Source organism: Camelus dromedarius, chromosome 3, assembly GCF_036321535.1.
Source record: "Camelus dromedarius isolate mCamDro1 chromosome 3, mCamDro1.pat, whole genome shotgun sequence".
Taxonomy (NCBI): Eukaryota; Metazoa; Chordata; class Mammalia; order Artiodactyla; family Camelidae; genus Camelus; species Camelus dromedarius.
Window position 1 is genome coordinate 80,105,030 of NC_087438.1, and position 21,413 is coordinate 80,126,442.

General features: G+C 42.5%; 1 protein-coding gene across 3 annotated transcripts in view; it reads right to left on the reverse strand.

Annotated features, from left to right (window-relative positions):
• The window catches only part of SEMA6A (semaphorin 6A), a 118,874-nt gene that overhangs the window by 8,968 nt on the left and 88,493 nt on the right, over nt 1–21,413 (reverse strand). The window contains exons 16-19 of one of the 3 annotated variants that reach the window (XM_010987493.3): nt 19,223–19,281; nt 16,828–16,848; nt 16,642–16,692; nt 11,620–11,784 (exon numbers count right to left, since the gene is read on the reverse strand). In XM_010987493.3, the coding sequence (XP_010985795.1) occupies nt 11,620–11,784; nt 16,642–16,692; nt 16,828–16,848; nt 19,223–19,281 (296 nt within the window). The remainder of the gene's footprint in view (nt 1–11,619; nt 11,785–16,641; nt 16,693–16,827; nt 16,849–19,222; nt 19,282–21,413) is intronic. The other 2 variants (XM_031448865.2, XM_031448866.2) reach the window with 2 other exon arrangements.

Genomic DNA, 21,413 nt, shown 5'->3' on the forward strand with positions numbered 1-21,413 from the left:
TAACTCATTCGATTTCACATGTTTTTGTAGGGGAAACAGATTCATTTTCCCCTCTGTGCCATCGGGAGTGCTGGGTTCACTGTTCCTCCTCTGCTCCCTTATTTTAGACTTGGCACTGCCAGTGGGAGCCCTACACCCAGAACAGCGACTGAGGTCTTGTCACAATAATACAATTCTTAAAAGCCACGCTCTGGAATGTTCCATGTGCTAGATCTGTTACTGTCTTTATAAAGGTAATGCCTATTTCAGATGGGCAAAGTTTTAGGAGAATTTACATGGTTTATTTTCTTTCTTTTTGAGGTTTTCTTTCTGGTAAGACTAGAAGCTCAACATCTAATAATTTTTGAAACCAGGCAAAGCGTTTCTACTTTCCACCTTCCTCATCTCATCTTCTTCCTTTGCTCTCCTAAGAGACATCAAAGCTACAAAACAAGGAAGTGGATCTCCTCATAAAATTGTGAAATTCAGGTGATTCTTTGGCTTATTTGCAGTGCTTTGATTTTTTTTTTTCTGCAAAGCAAAGAAAACAAATAGGAGGAAATAAGTTTGTTTAAATACTCCTAAAACTGCCAACTTAAACTTGCTAGAATTATAGTTCTTGGGATGTGGGTTATAGATGTGGCCGGGTGTTATTGGTTAAGAACTTAAACCTAGGACTTTGTGACCTCAAAAGTTAAGTATTGGCTCTATAACTAACTAGCTTTGTGATCTTGGGCAAGTAACTCGGTCTCTCTAAGCCCCAGTAGCGTTGGCAATGAGATGAATGTTGTTGGAAGGACTAAATAGATTAAATAAACAAATGCACGTAAAGCGGTTGGCATTGTGCAGGGCATGTATTAATGCTCAATTAATAATGTAATGTTTCTAGAATTTCTGACAAGTTACCTGCCTACTACATCGTCCCAGACAGACTATTATAATGCTACACTTTGGTTAGGTTCAATTGTGTTAGCCAAGAATGGAAAAATAAGGACTTAAAAATATACCAAAATCATGGAAAGTGACCTTAAATAAGACAGCCCATACAACTTGGAAAGTGTCCTCAATCAGTGTTAGTCAGTCAGCATCACCAGGAACTTGTTAGAGATACAGATGCTTGGGTCCTACCCAGGCCTTCAGAATCAGACTCTCTGGAGATTGGGTTAAGAAATTTATGTTTTAACAAGGCCTCCAGATGATTTGTATGCTCACCGAAGCTTGAGAAGCACTGCCCTAAATGATGTGAATAATATTCCAGAAAACACATCAATGTTTTGCTTTAAAGTCCGACCCCAGACACCAGTGAGGCAGTGTATAGCCAGACTTTCAGAATTATTTGTGAAATGAATGAATGAATGAATGCAGTCTTCCTTGGTGTTCAAAGTATGAGTCTTTAGTGGGTCTCCTGCATGACATTTTCTGTACTGTGGTTGCCACATTCTGAGAAGGAATACAAAATTGATGTGATTTCATTGGAGAGGCAGACAAATGTAACACTTCCCCTTGGTACCTGACAGAAGCTTGACATATGTCCTCAAGTGTTGTGCCACTACTTCTGTAACAGAAATCAGCTCAATCTGCTGGAGCCGAAAGTTGCTAGAAAAATGCCTGCAGTCTCTTTGTTTGCCCTAGCATAAACACGGGGGTTTCTGATGCTCCCATCACTGTCATAGAGGCCATCAGGTACTGTTGGTACTACAGAGCCCAGGGGAGTCCTAGGTTGGGCCAGCCCAGTCAGTTCTGGGTCCCAGGGACAGAAGCAGCAGAATCTTAGGAGGAACTCACTACCGAAGAGAGCAGCCTCCTTTAATGCCTGCATCTCATGTCACCTTCAAATCGCCTTGGCTCAAATGGTGCACAGCCACCAAGCAACACTGGATAATGGTTCTGGGGATCTTTCCCCCTACCTCTACGTGATCAGACAAGAGAATAAGAAACTCAGGAAGATTCTCTTCTTTCTCCTGTGGGTGGGGAGAGGGACCTGAGCTCATGTTTTGTTCCCTAAATTAAGGTCCTGCTTCATAGTCATAAAAATGCCTCGCACAACAGTGCACTCAGCGGAACTCCGTGCTTACAGGTCTGCTGAGTTGAACTGAATCTGCAAATCCATAGACTTACATAAGACATTTTAAGTTACATTAAATTTCTGCTGTATGCTTTTAAATCATGGAGTGCAAGACCCATCAGCATTTTGGCTGTATTTATTACCTTAACAAATGTCAGAGGATTGTGTCCAGTGTTATCTATTATTTATGAATAACAGGAGGCTCTCGGACTGGAAATGACAAGCTCTAATATGTCCAGAAGGTTAGGCGTAATGCACTTTGCTGCCCTATAAATTTCTTGACACCATTTTCCCTCCTAATAATGCATTGTCGGTGGTGACTATATGGAACTTCCATGATTTCTGTACAGTTCATAATGACCAACCCTGCCTTCAGTGAGGAAATGTAACTGCAGATAAATGAAAAAGAATGCATCTTTTAAAAAAAAAGTAAAATTAATTGCAGTGGAAAATTCCTGTTATCTCATTAAAAAGGAATCTCTTTACGATTGTTTCCAGGTTGTTCTAGACTTACGAGAGCTTAAGAAATATTAATTAGGGATGACAAAACTTCATACTGCTCATAATTAGCTTTCTGACAGCGATTAGGAGCCTAGGTACTGTGTACCCAGTATCTCTGAATTTATCCGACTGTACTTCACTAGTTGACTCCGGGGCCTTTCTCTGATGAAGGTGCTGGGAGATTTGCACCCACATGATGCAGTTCTTGTGGGTCTGCTCAGGCCGGCCGGCAGTGCAGTCCACACGCTGTCCAGGACTTTAACTCAAGTGAGCACAGCCTGTAACCTCCCCGGGACCAGCGCGTGGATCCAACTTTTCTGTCCTCTTTCTCTGTATGGCAATGGCATGAACTATGTACTCTGAGCAACTCTTGAGGCTTTTGAGGCCGTTCTTACGTATAATGTCAAGAAAGGAGAAGCTGTCCTTAGGAAGTTTCCCAGTGTCCACTATTTTGCTCTTGCTAGACTGCTTTGTGGAGCAGCGAGGTTTGCAAAGGAACACCTATGACAGGCATTTTTTTCCCCCTAAACTCCAAGAAATGAGGCTATCAGAAAGTTTTGAGAAAAAACTAGTATTATTTTCCCATTACACATGGTCCAAAGTATAAATTGACTCTTCACAATTTTATTGTTAGGGCAAAACAACTTTTAGATGAACATAGTGCAGCCGAAGTAATTAAAGAGCAAATTTTTAACTACACCAGATGTTCAGTTAATACGATCATGACTAACCTAGTCCCCAAAGTCCTTGAAAGTTCCATTAAGCTGTCAGAAAACTGTGTCATTTGTGTGTGTTTTCGTGCAAAAGATAAGGAGAGAATGGGAAAAAAGACTGAAGGAGAAGGGTGGGGTAAAATGAATTCACGTCAAGGGTGATGTGGCTGCAGATTAAAGTAAGAAGTACCTCTAGAAAGTGAATGGATTTTTTTTTTCCAACACCTGAAGGTTTAAGTTGCTGATTTTAAAAGAAAAAAAATTAAAGTCTCCACAATCATAATTTAAATCCTTAATTTTTTTTTTTGAGAAAAGAAAATGATGTTAGCTGAAGGAAGAAGGTTTAATTGGTATCTTTGGAAAGGAAAATTCGAATATTGGTGTGCAGATTCAGGTAGGCAGGGAGGTGAAGCAGCTTTCTGCAGGGTTGACATTTAACTTTTTCTCCTTCTACCCTTTCCACAATAATCTCATCAAGACCTCAGATAAATTCAGCAAGTTGTCAAGAGGATACAAAATTAATTAGATCAAATCTACATCTCTGCCTGCCTGGCTGTAGGAAGAATTACAGCCAACCATGTGGGCTTTGCGGTCCCTGCCCCCCTCCCCCCACCATGCTCTCATGGAAACTTCCATGTCGGGGCAGCAGAGCCTAGCACCTGACTTGCCCTCAAGGTATCTTTTTCCTTGGTTTCTCAAAGGAAAGCCAGAGACTACAAGTAGATTACTTTTCTGGCAGGTGATTAAGAAATGCTAATATAATAAAAGTAAATGGTAGCACCCTGGATTCTATTATCACTTCTTTGTCAGTTCCCCCGATTTCAAAATCTGTTCTGGATGAAGTCAGCCGCGTGCCACGTGCCCCAGTGGTTTAACCAACGTGACAGAGACAGCCAGGTCTGGAGGTGGGCTTGCTGGGGGCTTTACCTGGGACAGCGCTCTCAGCTTGGCAAGGAGCAGGTATGGAAAATGCCAGTGATGTGGAGAAGTGCCCTGCAGATCCAAAATGGATGCAAAATTCCATTTCCCAAACTTACTGTGTATAGGTAACGAATAACCCAATGTAAGTGAACATTTAATTTATTACATATCGATCATCTACCAAACTCTTGATCTCTGCTTTCTCTCCCTTCCACCCATCTTCCGATCACCCACTACCCACAGGTAGAGCCTCACCCCCTCAGCATGAATTTTCAGGCTCCAGACTAGCATTTCAATCTCAGTTCCCCTTCTGGCCCATGATATACTTCTCTCGCTCCCAGACTTCACTCTGCCCTGCTGCCAGCCGGGAGTCACCTGTGTGCAACCCCTGCTAACCTGCAAGCTCCTTGAGGGCAGGGTTTGTGTCTCCTGTAATACGCAGCATAAGGCTTCTCTGTAGCATGTTTGCTGCATGTCTACTGAGTGCATGAAGAACAAAAGGCAGGAAGGCTGCCATTCTGCCTTTCTTTGAGACTAGGGCTTCTGTCACCATTATTGCATTTTCTATTAAATTAACTATTAATTTCGTGTGCTTTCTGGATTCCAATTCATCTCCTTCAAAGTTATGGAAATGAGGAATGGCGAGGGGAAAAGGCAGCCATAATAATTAAAGAAGAAAAATAAAAAATACAATTTATGTAACAGTTGATACAAATTTGAGGTTAAATTGAAATTAGAAAGGAACTATTTCAATCATGTCCTCGTTTAGGAACAGTTTGATTTCGAAGCCTTCTTCAACTTAAAAGTGGCATTTGAAAGCCTGCTTTCAGAAGTAATCTTTTCAATTACTCTAACGTATTTCGCACACATATATAATTTGTAGTGGCAATTCTCTGGAATTAAATAGAATGATAATATTTTTCACAGAATGGAAGTTTTACTTTAATTCCTCTAATATGGGTTATTCTAGACTTTCTAAGCATTTAAGGGCAAATTTCCTCCAGATCTTATACTCACTGAATAAGTTATCAGCAACCTCTTCAACAGGATTACCAGGTAGCAAATAAATAGAGTACCTGTTTAAATTTTTACTTCAGGTAAATAATAATGTTTTAGTACAAGTATGCCCCATGCAACAGATGGGGCATACTTACACTAAAAAATGACTCATGGTTTATCTGAAATTCACGATTACCTGGGCACTCTATTTTATGTAGCAACGCTTCTCTTCTACCTCCAAATAATGAGCTTCTCGTAACGGTTCCCATAAATGTTCTTTAGACTCACTCTAAACTTCTGGAGATTAGAATAGTTTAACAGAGCGTAATAAAAAGGATACTAAACCTTTACAGGGCAGATACAGCACAACTTAACAAATTAAAAAATATACTAATGGACTAAATTTCCAGAATTGTATATATATTTTTTTCATTATCAGCCACAACAGCAACTTAGGTGCCAAATTTCTTACAAACTTTGAAGGACACCTTTCCTCTACCCTCAAAAACTGAAATAAGTAGACTCCAATTCAAAAGGGTAGTGGCCAGTTCTGTATCTCCTCATGTTCCCTTGGCCCTGACCGTCATGTTCCTCTCTAACTGAGTTAGCTGTCAGTTGTTAGGCGGAAGTTAGAGCCCCCTCTCCGTCGGACAGAACCCCTTCCAAGCCCTTCCTCTGAGTCCTCTTCCAGGACTGGGCTGCTCTCCATCACATTTAAAAATGGCTGTGATCCTATAGGTGTTACTAGTAAGAGCTATGCAAATTACCACGGGGTTAGTTTTTTTGAAATAAAGCTCAGGCTGCTCAAAAGAGCCTGAGTTTGCCAGCTTTTCCCCCCGGATTTTTTTTCCCCCCCGTCCCAAGCATCCTTCACTTCCCTGACCCTCCCTGTCAAGGGATATGTGACTCTCACATTGGTACTGAGCAGGAGGACTAAGGAAAACGGGCTGGGAAACTGCTTCCAAAAGCTGTGTCCTCGGTGCATTCGGCCAAGTGTCTTCAGTTGTCTGATGCTTTTTCTGAAGTCTGTCGCGCAGGGCTGTGCCTTGCCCAAAGAGACAGCAGTGGCCATAAAGGCTTTCGGGTGCATGTTTGTGTCTTGGTGTGCTTCGTCTGTCTGGCGGCTCGCTATTTCTTGGACAGAAACCATGTCTATCTCTTGTACGGCCTCTAACTCCTTACTGGCATCCAATACTGCATGGTGGAGCCAGTAATAAATTCTGCTTGACGACTCCTCAGAAAACATTGTTGTTATGTTAATGTTACTGAAGAAATGGCAGAGAAAATACAGTCCAAGTTGAGGAGTCAGGAAGACAAGAGAAGCCTATTTTTCTTCCTTTACTACCGCCATCGGCAGTAATTTCCTCTGTACACAAGATCACCTTCACATGACTTGATAGGAGCCAAGAAATCACTTTCCCTGTTGGGAGAACTGAGATGCTTAAAAATCCTCAGTCCATTAGATTCGAAGCATTGCAAATTGTTAAAATGCAACAGCAGTTGGGCTAGGCTCTGTTACCAAATGTACTCCCTTCAGGTGGGATTTCTTAGCCTGTTCACGAAGATAGCCTGGCTCTAAGGGCCTGGGACTCAGAACAGGTCAAGTTTGAAAGAGAGAAAAGCGAAAGGAGGGTCAAGTGTAGGTTGCTGCCAGGCCAGGGACCCCACGGGAGCTCAGATACGGGGAACGGGGCCAGGAGGCAGGCATGCTGGAGGTAGACGTTCCCCAGGCCACCACTTGAGAAATAACCAGCTTCAGCCTGTACTTGGATGCTCACTGTTGGTCTGGAGAAGCATCTTGCCAGATGCTTGACAAGCCTAGGATGACTCATTTCTTTTCAGTCCAAATCCATTTTCCTCTAAATTCCTCCTTGACCAAACTTCTCATCCCTCATCACAGAGCTCAGTAGGTGGACGAGAAATCAGAGGAGTGCTAGCCCAGCCAGCGGAAGGTACGGCCCTTGTTAAGTCTCCCCTTCAAAATGCCAGAAGCAGAGTTTTGGGAGGAGTTTAATCCAAACTTGCATCATCAACTCCTAATGCCACCATTCTAGTGAAACCCATGAGTCTCACCTACCATGTTATTTACTTTTAGAATTTCTGTATCCCTGTACTTCTTGCATTACTGTTTAGTCAATATTTTAAAAATTACCTTCAAAATGTCTTTCAAGTGGAAACTATATCACTATCATAAGTGGAAAAAAGGGTCACTTTTCATAGCTAGAAGGTAACCACAAAAGTAACACCAACCGAAAGCAAAACCGTGTTCATTCCCGCTAGCTCCAGCCACATGGCAAAGCCCGTTCTTTTGTCAAAAAGGGACAGTAGCAAGTTTCTAGATTTGTAAACTAAGACTTTTGCTCTGACATAACTGAGGAGACGGATAGAGAAATGAAAAGGGCATTAACTTTGCACCACGTGATTCAGTATTCTTGAAGGCCATGCCTCTGAGCCATCTAAATCATCACATGCAAGATCCAACATGTCCTACTTGGAGGCGGTGATGTATCTGAGGGATAAATAATTGGCTGTAAAGAGGACCGTTGATAAACTCTGTGATTTATAAAATGGGTATTTAAGTGTGGACAGTCTACTCACCATCCTTTCTAGACCTTATGAATCTCACTGGAATATTATTTCCCAAACTAAAAATTGCTGTTACAAAGTAGCTTGCACATTGATTAAAATATATTCAGCATTTACTGTACATTTTCGTTTAAATTATTCATTTGATCTCTAATTTAAATTCTGTTTCTGTATCTTTTCCTTGTCTGTAATGAGCACATCTTCTTGACTAAATATAATAATGTGATAATATCTTGTTTCAAAGATTTCCCAAAATACATAAGCTCACTACAGTTCTGGCATTTCCAGTCAGAGGGGAACATCTTTGTATCTATCGACTGTTTCACCTGTTTTCTGAGAGCTCACAAGAACTCTGTAAAATAAAGTGAAGTAGGGGATTTTCTTCTAATCTGATTTATTCTTGCGTAAAAGCAGCAGTGGTCCACGTTTACATCATACATCTACGCTGCACGGCTCCCTCGACAGATCTGTACATGGCTAATTTCCTCAGGCATCTTGCAGTCTTCTTGGAAATCAGGTTTTATAGCACTGGTACTTTTGGCCAGAAACAAGAGGCACAAGAGTGGCTATTCTCAGTATTGCTTAACCTAGAAAAGAAAGCTCTTCTATTGCTGTGGGAAGGGGGTGAGGGGAGAGAAGCCAGATCTAAAAATAAACTGGATTTTCTGTCTTATTCCTGTGTAATTAGAGCCCCTTTGTAACTGCTCATTACCACCTCAGGAGTTATGGGATGAATAAATAATATATATTTTCAAATGTGGCAAAACCAAGAAAGAAGTAGCCAGAACTGCTTCTAATTTATCAACTTGGTGATTAAAGGGCTGGCTCTGGAGGCCCCAGACATCTACGGAGCCAGAGAGAAAACAGAGCGGCTGGCCGTGTCTCCACAAATGAATCTAGGGTTTGCAAGATACCAGGCAATTTTAAAGAAAAGCAGCAAGGACAGGAGACATTTGACAAGGCCAGGAGGGTAATGAAGGGCAAGGCCAGTTACTGGGAGAGAAAATTACTTCATTTTCTGTGATAATGCTCCTGTGTGCTCTGCAGGTCTCTTCCCACGCTTTGTTAGTACGACCGTGCATGTCTGTCCAGCCCCGGGCTGCCACCCCCAGGGAAGAAGGAAAGAGCCTTGGAACGTCCCACAGAGGGGCGGAGGGCCTGGGTCTGTTACCTTGAAAGGGGGAGGCTGAGAACAATGGTAGCAGAAGGGGGTGAGATTGCAGGTGAGGAACGGTGCTTGGACAGAATGTGAGGGACGCACAGGATTAAATCAGGACGAAAGACACAGCAAGGGAAGGAAAGAAAAAGGCAAGCAAACATACTCTGGAAATGCAGAAGTGTCTGGAGGGTGAGGCGGCACCAGGAGTGGGACCGGCCCCTGGGTGCTCAGCGTTTCTGTGGAGCAGAGCTGTGGGCTCCTCGGCTCCCTGGGCTTTGTTCAGCAGCCAGAATAAAAAGGGCACAGGACACTTGCCTCCTCCTCAGCTAGCTGGTCAGCAGACACATTTTCTGCTTAGCGGGGAAATGTGCGGTGTTTTAGAAACAATTCCAGAGTATATTTAGCTGCGAAAGCCGGGGCACACAAATGTCACATTCCCAAGAGACAATCGGCCCAGTGAGAAGAGCACGCGCCAGAGGCCCCCAGAAGACCCGTGAGACCCGCGCGTCGCGGGAGATGCTGCACACACGGATGTGACATCGTTCAGGCACCCAGGGCAGGGAATGAAAAGAAGCGAGGGGATCACAGATTGGGTCAAGTTAAAGGACGTCATCATGAGTCAGAAAAGAAAGAAGACTTTTCCAACAGAATAACGCCATCACCAAGTCATACCACACAGCGCTTGGCAAAACAAAACAGAGGTTCAAAATAAAATCATGAACAGTAAACGGAAAAACAGTTCAGAGCAAAATGGAAATTAAAATCATAAAAAAAATCATGGTCAAAGGAACATTAAGCTACATTTTTTTTTAATTTCTAAAATTTCTGCAAAACAACTCATTGTCATTGCCCCATCAAATACCTAATCAGTTGTCACAAATCAAGCTCCGATTTGACCGGGCAAGGCAAGGAGAAATAGCACGAGAACAGTGATCATGTCAAACACCCATGCAGTCACCTCTGCCACCATTGTCTGACAATCGGTAGACTGCTTCCAGCTTGGTCAGGATTCATAATAAGACCCAAGAGAATGAACAATGCCGAATTTGAAAATGATCTGTCAAAGTGTTAATTGGACTGTTTGATAACCTCCAGCCCTTGGGAGAGTTAACGATCGGAGAAAATTCCCGCCATCCGTCTCAGTGAAGTGAAGAGAAAATGACCAAACAGCTAGCTGTTTGGTTGACATATTTCATGCTTTACTGGCAGGGCTGGCTGGTTTTTCAGAAAGTCGCAGTGGGCAAACACGAAGTGATTTTTACTGTGTTGTCTCTTCTCGAGAACTCAGCCAAGACTAACACGTCTGCGGTCTGGAGCCACACATAACAAATAATGGCACATGCTAGGGCATGTGGCCTGTTGTGACATTTCTGTCCCATCACAGGTCGGCCTGGTGCTTCCTCGTGATGCTAAGAGCAAGGAGCCTACCGGCTTAAAAGAGGCTGCTGAGACAAAAGGCACTTAAAAAATTAAAAAAAAAAAAAAAAAAAAAAAAAAAGACTGGGGTAGGACCTATTAATAAAAGTTACAGGAGAATAATAAAATCGTTTAAGGGGATATGTTAAAGAACAAGTTAAAAAGGCTACCTACCCTGTCCCATTTTGGCTTGGCATTAGCGAGTGTACAGCACTCTCTAGAGATGAGCCGCCAAAAAAAAAAAAAAAAAAAAAAAAAAAGGACAAAAATGTAGCATGTGAGTCTGCCTAGAAACATTCTCTGAAAGTTCAGATGGACATATGTGTACAGAGAACCCTAGGGAAGGACGTGATGGAGATTGTCCTACAAGGGTTACTGTGGCTGGTCTGCCCTCGAGACTCCAGCCCCCCGCTTGGATGAAACTCTTGAAAACATATAGAAATAAACAATTCTGAATCGGGGGAAACAGCTCGCAACATAACTGAGCTTTTCAGTCTCTGCCTTACAAGACTGTTTTTTGGACAAGTAAAGGCCTCTTTGGTTGCAGCTGCAACTAAAGTAGGATGTGTTACCAGAAGCAGCCAATGGCGAGAAAAGAGATGACATTTCCTGTCTCCAGTTGAGCAAAGAAAGCAAGGGAGAATTTAGGACAGTTCACAGTAGAGTCCCTTTCATGTCGCGTAGCTTCCTTTCCGTTTTAAATGCATAGCAATTCTGCTTGATTAAATAACATATTTTTGTTTTAGCCGTTGTCCTCTAAGGGCAACTAAGAACGTCTCAGGACCTCGGCTCTATTCAAATTCAGCACCATGCGAGAGTGAGGGATGCCACCAGCCTGAAAAGACTTCGCTCTGCTATTTCTCCATTCACTGATTAAACGGGCTTTTACTTCCATCACACGCACTTGCCAAAGCCCGCACTGCATTCCACTCCATTATGGTGGGAAAAGAGGATCCAAAAATCAGTGAATGAGCTAAGAGGAGTGGAAAAGGGATCTCAGGAGCCAGCATCTGCTCTGGGCCAAGCCACGCCCTTCTTGGGTAGAGGAAGCTTAGAGGCTGTGTTATTTGTTTTGTGTGGTTTCTCCTGGGTTGGGGAGTAATTTAGGATCAAGCCTAGCACAGGATTGGGTTGCAGCCTTTTTTGAGACACTTTCCATCATGGTGTGTTGGAGGTTCGTTCCTCAAATGCTGCTGTGATTCAGCTGGAAGCAGTTACCCAGTCCTCCCCACTTTTCCCTCCCTCGCCCCCAAGAGGAAGAGGTGCTTCCAAGGCCTTACCCTTCTTGTCTTGGTGGTTATGGGAAGACACTGCCCCCAAAGAGTCTGTGCTGTCAGGTGAATTGAGCAGATCCTTCCAGTCCAGCATTCCTCCCCTAGACTCATACCCCTCTTGAGCCGCCGAATCGGATGCAGTGGTGCTGGGCAAGAGGGAACTGGAGTGCCCTGTTTTCATCACAAATACAGTTAGGGAGAACATCACCGGAGACATCCACATTCCCTTCACTCAGAGGCCAGGAGGTGGGATACCCACGCTGGCTGTGAAAGACTCAAAGGAGATTGCCCTAGCAATAGCGAGGCTGGCGGGTAGGGTCAGCAGAGGACCCTTTGAACTTGCAGCTAGGGGAAGAAGGGCCAAATCTTATCTCTGCTGCTTGCTGGGCAAGCCCGAGAATCAGTTAACCTCTCTGGGCCCTGGTTTTCCTTGTGCGCAAAGTGGAGATGATGTCCCTTACCTCCCAGTGCTGGGAGGACAAACTGATGTAATGCTGGAAGTTCCTAGCAGCACCCGACACATAGCAGGTGCTCAGGAAATATCAGAGTCCTTCGTTGGCATCCCCACAGCCGCACTGGAACGGAACGTGTCTGCTCTGGGGACACCATCTATGGCTGATGGGGCAGGTTTACGGCAGTGGGTGAGGCTCTCCCCCACTGCAAATGACTCAGCTGCCCTGAGCCTTTCTTGTGGAGCATGTGTCTAGTTCTCAGCTGTAGCTCAACGTCGCAGGCCTTCCTCTTTCTGGGAGAAGTGACTGCCTTCTAGAGGGGTCTGCTCCCACCTCCTCCCCCCCCGGAATGGGGGTCTCGGCTGCTCCGTGTTGCTGTGGCTGTGCCTTTTGTGTCTTATTCCAGCCAAGCTAGTCCCGTGGTTTCACAACTTACACTTGGGAGAGGTGGCTTTTGAGGCTGTGCTGACTGCTACAGTTCAGATTACAAGGGGATGGCTGTCTGAGACCCCGAGTAGCCTACCAGAGGATAATGCCAGAAGAATGGCTAGGTCGGGGGTTACGGCAGAAACCGGACGTTTCCTGGGAACGCATCTCTAAGCCTTCCCCTCCATCACCGCACAAGGTTAAATGCAGATCGTATCTGCTGCTTTGATCTAAACTGTCACAATGATTTAAAGAAGCCCCACTACCTGTACTCTCTGGTGGAAATAAGTATAACCTCTCTGTGAGTTTTCAAGTAGAGTCTTTGGCTTATTAAGCCACCTTACCTATAGCAGCCTCTTGAACAGTTTTTAAAAGGACATCAGGGCAACCACAGGGAATGCGTAACTGGTGCCTTTGCTAGAAAGTAGGACAGATTCACAAGTGGCTCCCGCCTCCAGCTGTGATCACCGACACACGTGATAAATAAAATACTGGCCACCGGAAAGAAAGATGATAATGAATGCACTGCATTCTTCTTTCTTGCAATTATTGTTGGAAGTTGGATTTCCAAAAGACTTTAATACTATAAATTATAGACCATATATATATTTATATAAATATAAATAATAGCAGGGAAAAAGCAAGTAATCCAAGTGGCTGATCTGAGCTATAGGATTTCCATGGAAGCACCACACTTAAATGTTACCACAAAGCTTTGGTAACATTTAAGAGGCCCCTTTCTGTGTAGAGTTTGGCTCCTACACAGCTTCAAACATTCGCTTTGTTGCAAATAGTCTAGTTCATATTGCAACTGCTAAAGACATGTTCGTTTAAAATTCAAGAATGCATCTTGACTTTTTGTTTTTGTATTTCTGAATTTCACATCTCATCTCACAATACTGGTAAGAGAACAGGCGTAGGAAAATTATTAACCTGGGGTTGGAAATACAGAATTTCTTTTACTTCCTTTTTGCTTATATTGAGGTCTGTAATGTTGCCTCTGTGTTCTACTCTTGAATTCAACAATGCTCAAATGAAATAGATGATCAGCCTAAGAGAGAATTCAACACCCAGCATAAGCAAACAATTAGAAACAAGCTTTGTAGGGAGTTAGCAAGAGGGGAAGGGGGGAAAAAAAACCTCTCTTCCAAGTAGCAAGAATTTCTTTTACCTGAATTGATATGCATTTGGAGCACTTTCAATTTAACTGTGTTCAAAGGGCAATTTTATGGTAATGCCATAAGTATGGTTTAGGGAGAACATTTTTTAATACGGTAATCTAGGGGAAATATATGCCTAAGGGACCCATTCTCTGTAGAAAGATTTCCTGGACCATATGCTGCGAATACATGGGAAACTCATTGGTAATGGAAAGCTATGGCTATGAGAGGAAATTAATGGGGACCAGATGGTAGTTAGGTAGGAAAATGTTCTACACAAATGTGAGAAATCAGCTCCTTCGTATTGCTGGAGTGTTAGTCTAATACCCAACTCATCTCCATTTTCTGGGTGTAAATCTAGAGAAACCATGCATCCGATGTACTCAAAAGAAAAGAAAACAGAGCAGCCTGAGGTTTGTAATCTTTTAAACTTCTGCTTGAGGACAGGCCGTGCGTGTCAGTGGTGAATCAGACAGTTGGAGAAAGCAATGCCTGATTCTCCCAAGTTTTAGAACTACCGTGTAAGAGCACTGTTAAGCAGCAGTCCTTAGTTTTAAATCAGAGAGGTGTATTATCGTTACCCCTCCAAGCTTACACAGCTGTTAAAGGAAATCACTTATATTCCTTCTTAGAACCTGATTCTAAAGGTTGTATTATTTTTGTGCATTCCTTAAAGACTTTTGTAACCAAAATGATGCTACAAAACCAGGCAGTCCTTTGTAGATATCGTATTACATGTCAACAATTTGGAACTTAAAATTTTATCTCGTTAATCAAATAAGAAAAGTCATTCTCATCAGTGGAAGATTCTTCTTCTTCTTATAATATACAAGAATAGATTTTTAAAGTTATCTTTAATATGCATCATAATGTTTCTCTATATCTACAAGTCTTTGTAAATCCAGAGGTTAGAGACCATTCAAACTACTCTGACCTATTAATAATGATTGTAGCCAATTAGACACAAAAAAGAGACATTAAGTCAGTACAAGAGGAAGAGAAAAGGAAGATAATCAGGGTCCAATTCACTAAAAAGGGGTTCTGGTATATGTGACTGGTGTTGCACAGAGCTTTTGCCCCACAGAGAGTTTGCATGGTTTACTGAACGATCCCTTTTCAGAGTGAGGCAGTGCTGGTTCTGTGGGTCACTCTGTAAGTCTTCACTGAGCCACTGAAATTTTATGGAAACATCTAGAGGACACAGCTAGAAACAGTGGGTGCACTTTGGACTTTGGGGTTGACTTCTTGGTCTACACCCATGTTCAAAAAAACCCCCAGCAATTTGGTTTTAATAATCTAACCACTTTCCACTGGAGAGATTTAGCTTGAAATGGACAGCATCGTTAGCTAAAAGGAAAATTTCAAATCTTTAGTTTCATCACAGAAACCACTGATTGAGCTGAGGGTTGACCGGGCACTGTCCTTTAAAGTGTTAATGTGGAGGAATTAATAAGTTCTTTTCCTTTTGTAAAGACAGTAAGAGAGATCCATAAATGGGAGAGTGATTTTTTGTTCATAAAGAGCACCCCGTGGTTTAATTATTCTGTCTACAGGAGAAATTACGTGGGAGTTAGAATTGGTCTTAGTATGACTGATGAATGCCGGGGAGGTTGCTGGTTCAATTAGACTCAAGACCCAAATCTCTCAGTATCTGATACAGATTATTCAATTATAGGAAGTGATTGCAGAGTATGATACTGGAGAAGAGCAGATGCTAAGTGGGTTCTTCTGAAGAGCAAGCTAAACTAGGCGGCATTTGCCTCCCGGGGGACTTTTCTTCCAGACGCCGATGGTTCACTATTGTGGCTTGAATCTGAGAGGAGAGAATGTTGCAGGTGGACGCGTTCAGTGGGCTCCTCTGCTCCGCGATGCCTGACTTCACGACAGGAGAAACCAAGCACTGTTTTCCAAATCTGCATGGCCCCAGTTTATGAGATTGCCTTCAGGACTTTCAAAGAGGCTAATTAGACACAGGGAGTGAGAGTCTCCACAGCGCTACCAAACACCTCGGTAGCCATCCTGAACTATTTTTTTTGAATCCTGAATCCACCTTGCTTTCTTTTCTTTCCTTTTTTTTCTTTATTTTTCCCCCTTCCTTTATTACCTAGGTCTCCATTAAAAGACTGCCTCAGAGCTGTTACTGTTACATATCTTAAACATAAAAATGATAAAATGTCTGCATGTCGGTGAAACTTGTCCCCGTTATAATGCAGAAGTTTAAATTTGCCATTACATATATGTTTTTTTCTATCTTTAAAAAAACACATAAATAGTTTACCTTAAGAAGCATTTGGGGGAAGCTTGAGAAGTGGAACCTTTTCTTATAAAGCACTCAGAATATTTTGCTTATGGACTGACTGGCTCTGTTTAGTACAGGATCTGTGTGTTTCAGAGCAGGAACAATGGGATGAATCCTGCTGCCACATCATTTCCACTGTGTTACTCTTCCTTGTATACATTTAAAGAAATCTCACTGAAGATATGTCTAAATATTCATACTCCTTCTGAGCTTAAATTTCAACAGCTATACTAGAAAGTTCTGCCTAATAAGAACTTGGCATCTGCACTCTGCATGGATTTTCCCTGCGGAGGGTGCTGTCCTGAAAGTCAGCATTTTGGGGAATGGTACTGTCTGTCAGTTAAAGGAGCTATGTATGTCCTGTTAGTTATAAGCACTGTTCTTTTATCTGGATGTACTTATGTCCAGTTTCTTCTCCCTCAAGAACTCATTAAATGTATTCACCAAATTCCCTAAGGCTGGCATCTTTCATGTTACATGGATTAAAAATGTAGGGGTCATTCTCACATGTCAGTTGTCTCATATTATAGGTAGAGTAATTTTTGAAGCATCATGAAATCTATGAATAATTTTAGTGAATTGGGGCCCTGAAATAACAAAGAATGTGGTCCATGATGTTTAGGAATGAAGACTATATACTACCAAAGGATGAGTGGCTTGAAGAGTAAAAAAAAAAAATCCATAAACTGACCATATACTGTGTTGTAAGACATTTCATGATCTGGTAGAGGAGTTGAAATGTCTATAAAAAATAATGAGAATTAAAAAATTAATTTAAAATAAGTGTAAGATTTGAAAATCCTCAAGAGAGTTAGTGACACAGGATTTCCCAAATAGATTTCCATCGATATTAAATTATGAATAATGTCTTCCTTACCATTCAGTGCCACGAAGGAATCTGAAAGACAAAAGGGAGGAGAAAGTCACTTAATGTTTAACACTCTGCTCTGTGTGACTTACATACTAAGTGGGAGGGAGCTAATACAGAGCTGTGCCAACATCTGACCCCCAGCACTAAGTAAGTGCTGTTTACTTTCTGCTTGTAATGTCAGATGCTTTATATTAGGTCTGATTTCACATCCCTGTATCTCTTTCCCAATTGAGTCTCCTCAGAGCCATGCCTTTGTTGCCAAAAGGCAGAGAAAAGGCAAGATTAGCGGAAGGAACGGCAACTGCAATTACACGCAAGCCCTGCTCCACACAGAGGGACGTGCACGTGGCACAGTACGTGACACCTGGACCACACTTACGGCACCTCTCCTACTTCTCTCATTTCGTCCTCCCACCCATGCTGTGAGGAACTGTTCAGGATCACCATGCTCTGAACTCAGCGGCGGGGCTTAGTTAGGTGATTCAAAATAAAAAGCAGCACACACACACACACACACAGGCAACATGTATATACATGTGTGTGTGTGTCTGGATCAGATCACTGGTTCACTCAGCCTGCTACTCAGCCTCTGAGACTGGCTTTTTGTGGTTCCTCATTTCCACTGAAACTCCTGTTAAAAGGCCATTGTGTACCACATATCTAAATCCCCTGAGCCCTGGGTGTGAACAGGAAGTAGGTCATGTGCCAGCAGGAGCCCCGGAGCAGGGAGGTCACCAGGAGAGGCGTTACCTCCCGCCTGGAGCGGGTGGACTGTGCGTCTCAGCTGCAGGCTTAGCTTGCTTGCTTACTTAATTAATGAATTAAATGGAGGTGCTGGGGATTGAACCCAGGACCTCATGCATGCTAAGCATGCACCCTACCACTGAGTTATACCCTGCCCCCTCAGCTGGAGGCTTGACCACTGAACTTAAAGAGGAAATCACTGGCTTGGGACCTGAGGGTCTGCACTGTGCTAGATACAGAAGCTCCCCTACGTTCCTCTGCCCTAGGACCCAGGTGTGGTGTGAGCCTCCTGGTGCAGTGGACGCTTTGTAGGGCCACTAACACCCGTTTTCATATTTTTCAAATATTTACCTATTCAATCCAAATCAACATCCCTATTTTTCTACAGATGCCCATATCACCAGATCATAAAAATATGAAGAAAATTATCCACTAAAGTCAGCTAATTAAGTTCACTTGCATAGACACACAAACCGAAACCTGTTTCCTGGAAAATGGAGTCAAAAGGCACCAACTAAGATCCACCATGACGTATCACATTGTTTCACTGCATACACCACACACGTCTTGTGGTGATGACGCTGTCTCCTATGCTAATTCTTAATTCAACTTTGTGTGTGGAGACATAAGAAGCTTTTGCCAATATGTATTTACAAACAGAAAAAAATACGTGACCAAGAATTTGGAGATGAGGTTGTCTGCAGACCTCTTTATTTGATTGTGTCTGTTCCCCCCCAAAAGATAAGGTATTGAATGACACCTTAGAGTCTGTAATTTCAGGACTCATGGCTCAAAGATTTAGAGTCACAGCCATGATTTTCATTATTGAATCAAATATCAGAAGTCATGTAGTTTCATTCGTGTAGGAGCTATTTTTGGTCTCATTTTGAATGCAAACTTCTTGAAATTCATCACATAGAACATTTAAAACATGGCAAACTAAACATTTTCCAAGAGTATGGCATTATTCTCTAAATTAGCATTAATAAAGCATTTTCAGGAGAATATTGGTATCAATCAGATCATTGGGCAACTGGGAAGAGCTTTCACCAGGATCCTTTTTATAAGGTTCTACCTAGAATGTTAGCATTTAATAACTTTTGAAATGAACTCTGAGATTAGCATAGTAGGCTAATTCTTAAAGAAATTAAACTTAGTGGGTTCTCCCTGAAAAGTTTTTCTACTGCAAATGGTAACAGACATAAGTCTAACTTAAAGAAATAATTGCTTTTGTTAGTTGATACGTTCAAGAAAAATAAAACAGTCCCCGTTCAATTAAAAAGCTTGAGTACAGTGACCAGTCTTTTTATTATCTGGCTAAAAATTATGGCAGTAGCATATTTGTAAAAACAACAGAATTGGTTTTTAAATGGAAATGCTGATACAACTTATTTCTCTGCTATAATTAATATCCTCTAGAGTGAATTTGTTCCACAGCATCATCATAATGAAATAGGTGCCAGGGTTTATGGCAACATTGGCAGCACTGGCTTTAAAACACGCTGTTTTCTTTATTTGATATTTAGCAGGTGAAGTCTGCTATTCATGTCTTAGAGGCAGCCACGCTCAGCTCCACACATGGGGGGTCATGGTTCTGTGCCATTCAGTGAAGGCATCTCTGCCCGAAGATACACCTGGCCAAAAAAGCGGTACTTACTATGACAGTCTCCCAGGCCGTCCGTGTTGCCACGCTCTACGTCCTGTTCAAAAGTCAGTCTTTAAAAAGAGGGAGGGAGGAGAAGAAAGTTAGGAACAAGTTCAATGATACGAGTCTTTATTTCAGGACAAGTCTTCAGTTTCACTAAAGAAACTACCACAATTTGACAAATTTGGGGCAGGTGGGAAAAGAGAAGTAGATAACAGCTTGAAAATATATCTCTGAATTTACAGAAATGAGTCCTTTATGAAGTTCCAAAGAGAAGCCATGGTTTAGGCAGTTAATTCAGTTATTATTCAGGGAGTTAATTATTTTGTGGATTGCATGTATCACTCTCTGCCTCTAATTCCCTGAGCATTTCTTAATGTTTTGAATGTTAACATACACTCCCTGTATAGGTGATATAGAAGTCTATAAATTAAAAAAAAAAGGTCTTTTCCTCCCTATTGTCTCTTTCATTCTAACTCTTGCCTTTCTAGACTTTTATCTGTTTCATTGCTTAGAAATAACTTTGTATAACAAAGTGTTAGGGGGGCCAGTGGATATGGGGGGCCCACGAGGGGACAGACTTGGTGGTGCATTTTGCTGAGAGCACTCAGGTACTGGGTTCACTCCTGGCCCCACACCCCATCCTCAGGAGTATGACCTGCACGTCTCTCTACCTGGTCACACTTCTTTCAAGTCCAGTAGGTTGCTTTTGTGCTGTATAAACTCTGTGACAGTTACAAGACCAATCTAGTGTCTGTTTTGATTTTTAAATAAGCACCCTGGAATAATCCAGCGGAATCTTGTCGTTTTTCAGGGGCACTTTGCGCTGCTTCCTACAACATAATTGAAACACCTATTTTGCAACTGCCTTCCCAGTTTATTTATGAGCCATCGAGGAAAACTATTTTGAAAGTCACACCTTGATCTAATAATCCCCCGTGTCTGCCTTCCAATGATCTATGCTGTGTTAAAAAAAATCAGACTCAAGCTTAAATGCTGAAGATGTCTAGTGGTAGGGAAAGGCAGCATTCACCAGGCTCTGAAGGCCGCTCTCCAAGTAGAGTTCCACACGTTTTGAACAAGGATGTGTGTATGTAGATCCTTACAGAGAACAATTTTGGAGTTCTCACATTGATTTAAAAATGATGTTTAAAAATCATTCTTATTGCCTTTGGTCACACCTGACTAAAGAAAGGAGATAGGCTCTGAGAGCACAGTGAGGGAAGCTGAGAAAGGACCTTTCTCCTTCGCTCCAAGGGTTCCCAGGAAGACCTCTAATGCGCTAGCAGAGTAGTGTGTCAATATCGCTATTTGCAAAGCTGATCTAATAATTCATGGTGAGTCACCCCGTTGCATTAGTCACATTTCCAGGTCAGACTTTACAGTTATCATTAGCTCTGCTTATGCAAATCCTTTCTCTCAAATTACGCAGGTGGTGGTCATGAGCTCTGCCCTGTGTGTTCGACTGCTTGTTCTAAAATGGGTGAGGAGGCTCGGAGAGATGTGAGGATGATCCTTTTTGCCCTTTGCATCTCAGGAAGTTGAAGAAATGGCTAAGAAAGAACTGTGCTGCCCATCTGGCACCGTCCTTGAATTGCCATAATCTGTCAAGGATGTGCACTGAATATTTTCCCAAATGTTATTCTGGATTTCACATCCACTGAGGTAAAAGTGTAAAACCTTTTAATTAATACCATCCAAGCACTGAGAGTCAGGGTAACAGTTGTAAGCACCAGAAGCACATGCGTGGCAGACTGGCTTGATCTAGCGGATCTGCTGCAGAAATGCCAAGAATTGATTGACTACCTAATGAGTAGTAGGGTCAGCTGCTCTTTAGTGCAGGAGGAAGGTTTATTGGATGTATACAGCATGCTTGCAGAACAAACACGTCACTTAGCAAATGCTCTGCAATTTCTTCTCAGCCCTGTATGGTCAATTAGAGCGGCCAGTCTTGCTGTGGCTGGACAAACCACATCACTAATCTAATTGGTACCCTCTTGCTCCTTTTCTCTGCTGTTCTCGCACGGACATGATCAAGGCATGTACCAGCCTGTCCCTCTCCCCAGGGAACACTGAGAAGTCCACTGTGTTGTTTTCCTCTGTGTTTTTAATCAGTCTGAGGATGGATGATTACTCGGTTGGGAATCTGCCACCTGTGACGTTGGGGTGTTTGTGAAATGGGAAAAGGAACGAGAATGGCTGG